Here is a 5,132-nt window from a genome sequence, read left to right on the forward strand (position 1 = left end):
CTAGTCTTGCACAGGAGGTGGTTTTGATCACTCTGTTCTGAGCTTCAGTCCAAATGTCCTCTGGGATAACAGTCTCAAGTTCCTTCTCCCAACTAGTTTTGATCTTGTCCAGCTTGACATTATATATCCATATCCATCAGGCATGCAAACTTGTCGCTTTTCGGCGAAATTTGCCGTTTTCCCACCGAAATATGCCATTTACGTGAATCGTGTAGATCCGAGGAGTTTTTTTTTTTGGGGGGGGGGGGGGGGGGGCAATTCCGGCGTGCAGCGTTTGGCTGCGGGAAAAAAGTCTAATATAATTTTTTTTATATATTGAAAACTCGTTATCATCACCATTGCTTTCGAGTTTATGAGTTCGTCTGCCAATGATAAGAAAAAAGCACAACTCTCAGGCTGTCAAAAGAACATAATTAGCCAATCAGAAGTAGATTAGGGCGGGTCTTGGGAAAATGTGCTTTCACCACCGACTTTTCTGTATCGCTCTGCCTACGTAGATGCCGAAGTAGAGATACTGTCAGACCGAAGCAGAGTAAGTTCAAGAATCCTTGGGAAGATGCCCTCCTAGTTGATGAAGGATTGAAAAAGAAATGGCGCTGGGCATGAATAGAAGAGATAGGGAAGGACGGTAAGCCTTTTGGTAGCCGGTGTAAGAAGTTAAGAGAAGCAGGTGCTCTCTTGTTGTGCTCAAGAAAGCTACTGTATGCAACTAGAATGCGTTTCGTGAACGAACTGCGAGAGTGTGCTTGCTCTGTGACAGAGAGAACAAGTGCCTATGAATTAACATGTATTTACATCTACTCAATCAGTGTAGTGGGGCCTTCTTCCAATATATTTTAGCAAGCAACCAAGCTCAACCATTATATTTTGGCTCCACTGACGTTTAGACATATGAGGGTATCTCAGAGTTTCGTTATACTGACTTACTGAGCTAAGTGAATTGTTGAAATTGCTATCTTGGTAAAAGGAAACATCTCTGCAACAATATCAGAATGAATGCGGTTACATAGCCAGCTTTACTTAAAGTTTATTGTAAGATAGGCCTATATGTTAGACTTAATGCAGTTAGAGTTAGTCTGTAGGTGTAGTATCAAACGTAAGCAACACTTTTACTGTATAGATAGAGAGCACGTGTATCACATTGGTTTATAGTCTGTCAAATTAGTTCTAGTTATTGGTGTTCGTTGCCATACAAAGTTAGTCTTCTCTTATAAGCCTAGGTAGTACATCTGATTAGAGCTAGCAACCATGAATTGCAGATTAAGGGGTCCCCTATCTCAGTGTTCATTTTGGCAGCTATTTTTAGATTCAGTCTTAAGACAAAAATGCATATTAGTTTTAGTCACATTTAGTCATAGTTATCCTTCTTAGTTTCAGTCTAGTTTTCGAAAACTCATTACAATTTAGTCTAGTTTTAGGCACATTTAAAATTCCATATTATAGCCACATTAAACTCATTCCCTTCCCTTCTCAGGCCCAGGGACCTCCTGTGTTGTGTCAACTGCATAGTAGTCTAGCTTGCAGTACTTACATTGTGGATGCAATTAGTCTCCAAGATACAGGTCTCATGCCTACAGCTGAATTCGAATTTGTTTGTAATAAATAATCGAATGTGATGATGAAGTACGGTACGCAGCGTCTTAACTGAAGCTCAACTCAACTTTTACAGCAGCTAGCTTGCCGCTAACGCTAACTGAAAACACATCGGAACACAGTGGCTAGCTAGGTAGCTAGCTGCTAATAAGTAACATATATAAGTAACACATCAGCAGTAATGAATCAAGTGTACTGATATTAAATGTACTACTAAATGTACTACTAACATGCCATTCTTAAATTAAAGCCAGTGACATGATGGTTAGTTAACGATTAGCGAGTTAACGATGGATACCGACAATTAGCATACCTAGCTAGGTAGCATTACCATTGGATTTCAATGGCAGTTATGCTAGCTCTGGCTATCCAGTCAAAGGAGCCTTGTTTCTGGACACGTATCACTTGACGAGCGAGGGCAATACAGTCATCTGGAAAGTTTAAAATGATACTAAACGAAGGGAAATCTACTGTATGGAGAATTTTCTGCTCAGTAGACAATGCAGATTCTAATTAGGCTGGTGGATATGTCCAATGTAAGAAGTGTGAAGTTTTAATGAAATATGATTGATGCAACTGTCGTTCTCCATAACAACTTGGATTAACCTGGATGGCTGGATGAAGTTTCAGACCGAACGTCAAAGATCTTCAATGGTAAGACTTGTCGGTTGTGCCTCTGTTGGTGTCTCGTAAAACGTGAATTTTATTAAAGCATAGCGTGTGTATTGTGTAGCTATTTCATTCCGAGATTGCAGGGGAGTGAAATGCTCCGCTCTGCTGCTGGTATACAGACAGCCGGAAAGGTTAACAAACGGAATGAAATAGCTACACATTACACACGCTATGCCTTAATAAAACCCACGTTACTCACATACTGGTTAACACTGTTAGAGCGGGTGTATAAACTGTACCTGAAACTGTTGCCACTACATTCGTTTTAATATTTTGCACTCTCTATCTAACCACTTCTGGCATTTAAGAGAGCTTCTCCTATGTCAACTGATCTAATGTCAGTTGGCTAGAGTGCGTGACGTCACAATGGCTCAACCTTCCCCATGTTAGTCAATGAGAGAAAAAGGGGATGAAAAAGAGGGATAAAAAAGGAGTGGCAAAGAGTATCGCCACGAAAAGTCATAGCAACCTGCACCGGATCGGGCCGGACATTTTGGTGTTTGAATGGCGTCTCTAGCTCAAACGGGCGAGGAGGAGTTAGCTGCAAGAAAAACGGGGAGAATAAATAAAGAAAACTTGACGATACCAATACTGTGCTTCCCTTCGGGCAAGCACACTAACTAGCGGGGAAAAGGTGCTTCCAGTGCTTCCACTTATTCGTAGAGCAGCTGTTCGTGCTATCCAACACACAACGCTTTTACCAGGAGCAACAACCACATCTGATGTTCCGGCATCAATAACTGACCGTTAATGTGCCCTGAAAATATGCGTGTGTACGTTCATCGCAGAACACAATCCAGGCAAGCTCGCCCAACCCCTGGTGAATTTATGCCAAAAAATAGCTGAAGACAAAATTGCTTTGACTAAACTGTCAATATCCAATCAGCATGCCAGCTATTTTAACACACACGGCATAACACTAGAGTTTAAAAGACGTATTTCGGAAAAGCTAAAGCTTTCCTTAAATGTCGACGAAGCCACCAACAAGAACCTGGACAATGTCCTCGTTCGGTTTTTTTGTTGAAGATACAACGCAGTAAAAACGCAACACTTGCCAGGCAGGAACATGAATATAGCCAATGCCTCAGCAATTAGGCTACTGTATGCTAGAATAAAAGATGTATATTTTATTATACGATTATTTCTTCTGAACGAAGTAATTATGGAAATGTTGCAATATAAAACTACATTCTACAGCTCACTGTTGCTCTTTAACGGTTTAAAAAGTGAATCACTGTCCTTTTTCATATATCCTCAATGAAATGGTTGCAAATCCAATCTTCTTTCACTGACTGAATTTCACATACCCTTATAACATGTCACCTTGTGGTTGTAGGTCATCTTGAAATCAAAGCTTAAATCAAACCAAGGACAAAGCTTAGCAGCAAAACTTGATATCAAAAGAAATCGTAAATGCGACATGTGTTAGTACCATATTCTAGTGTGGTGGAGTATTGCTGAGCCTCTTGGGATTGCAGTTTCAAAAGTCCCACCATAATCTGCCATCATTCATTTCTAAATGTTTTTTTGTTTGATTGTATGTTTTTTTGACCCTGTAAATGTGTCCTCGCCACAGGACGCCTCACCCACATAGGCCTAGAAAAAAAAGTTCAGGCTCAGGATTTGTTTTTGCTTTAACCCCTGCATGAAGAAGCGGCAATTTTTCCTGTCACGCAACCTTCTCACCTTTTTCACCCCTGACCAGTTTGCATGCCTGATCCATGGACAATCAAAAAAAAGAAATCAGTGAATAAGAATGTGCTGTAAAACCCTTCAACCAAGAAGGAATTGTCAAAAGTGAATCTGCAAGGGACGACCAAACAGTGTTAAACTCTTGTTTTTATAATGTGTTGTTTTTTGTTCTTTGTTTGTGTAAACGCAGGATGCCACACCGTATATGAATCCCAGCCCCTACACAGTGTCGCCCAACACACACGTGTCTCAGGTGTTTAACCTCTTCCGGACCATGGGTCTCCGACACCTGCCCGTAGTCAATGCCGTCGGAGAGGTAAGATGCTACACATGCTACACATGTTCCACTCTGCTATGGTAGACTACTCCACATTACATTACACTACACTGTGCTTCTTATCATTTCATTTGGCAATGTGATGCTTTGCTATATTACATTTGGCTATGTGGTGCTAGGGTACATTACTTTTGGCTATGTGATGCTATGCTACATTACATTTGGCTATGTGATGCTAGGGTACATTACATTTGGCTATGTGATGCTAGGGTACATTACATTTGGCTATGTGATGCTATGCTATATTAGACCAAAGTACACGGGACTATGCTGTTTTTCTCAATGCTACATTATGCTACACTACACTTTAGTATTTTACATTACGCAACACTGGCTTACGTTTGTACACACACCAAATTAAATCAAACTTTATTTATACGGTGCATTTCATACCAGGAGGTAACACAATGCACATATGATGGTCCTTGTTTTGTTTTGTTTGATTCAGTTAAGTGTGTGTGTGTGTGTGTGTGTGTGTGTGTTTGACACTGTGTTTTATGTCCTTCAGATTGTTGGAATAATAACGAGACACAACCTCACTCACGAGTACCTGTTGGCCAAACTCAGACAGCATTACATCACCATCTGAGGGGAAGGGCCATCCTTCAGCGGCTTCACTGATTGGACTGCCCTCGGCCCAGACCCCACCCACCAGACCAGCACAGAATCCAAGGGTAGACGAGGCCCACTATACTCCTGCCCATTCCTGGCACAACATGGTACCGTCCAGTTAGTGCCCCTCCACACAAACGAGAGAGAGAGAGAGACACTCACACACTAAAATCACTCAGACATATACTCACACACTATACACTTGAGTATGTATGCAAGCACACAC

The 5,132-nt window shown here is 41.2% G+C and overlaps 1 protein-coding gene across 3 annotated transcripts in view; it reads left to right on the top strand.

Moving 5' to 3' along the window:
• clcn6 (chloride channel 6) overlaps positions 1-5,132 on the top strand; it is a gene marked incomplete at its 5' end in the record, with an annotated part of 19,963 nt that extends 14,831 nt beyond the window's left edge. For all 3 annotated transcript variants that reach the window (XM_080831995.1, XM_080831996.1, XM_080831997.1), the window contains 2 exons: positions 4,148-4,273; positions 4,803-5,132. In XM_080831995.1, coding sequence (XP_080688121.1) covers positions 4,148-4,273; positions 4,803-4,883 — 207 coding nt within the window. In that variant the 3' untranslated portion in view covers positions 4,884-5,132. The remainder of the gene's footprint in view (positions 1-4,147; positions 4,274-4,802) is intronic.

Source organism: Sprattus sprattus (genome assembly GCF_963457725.1).
Source record: "Sprattus sprattus genome assembly, chromosome: 2".
NCBI lineage: Eukaryota > Metazoa > Chordata > Actinopteri > Clupeiformes > Clupeidae > Sprattus > Sprattus sprattus.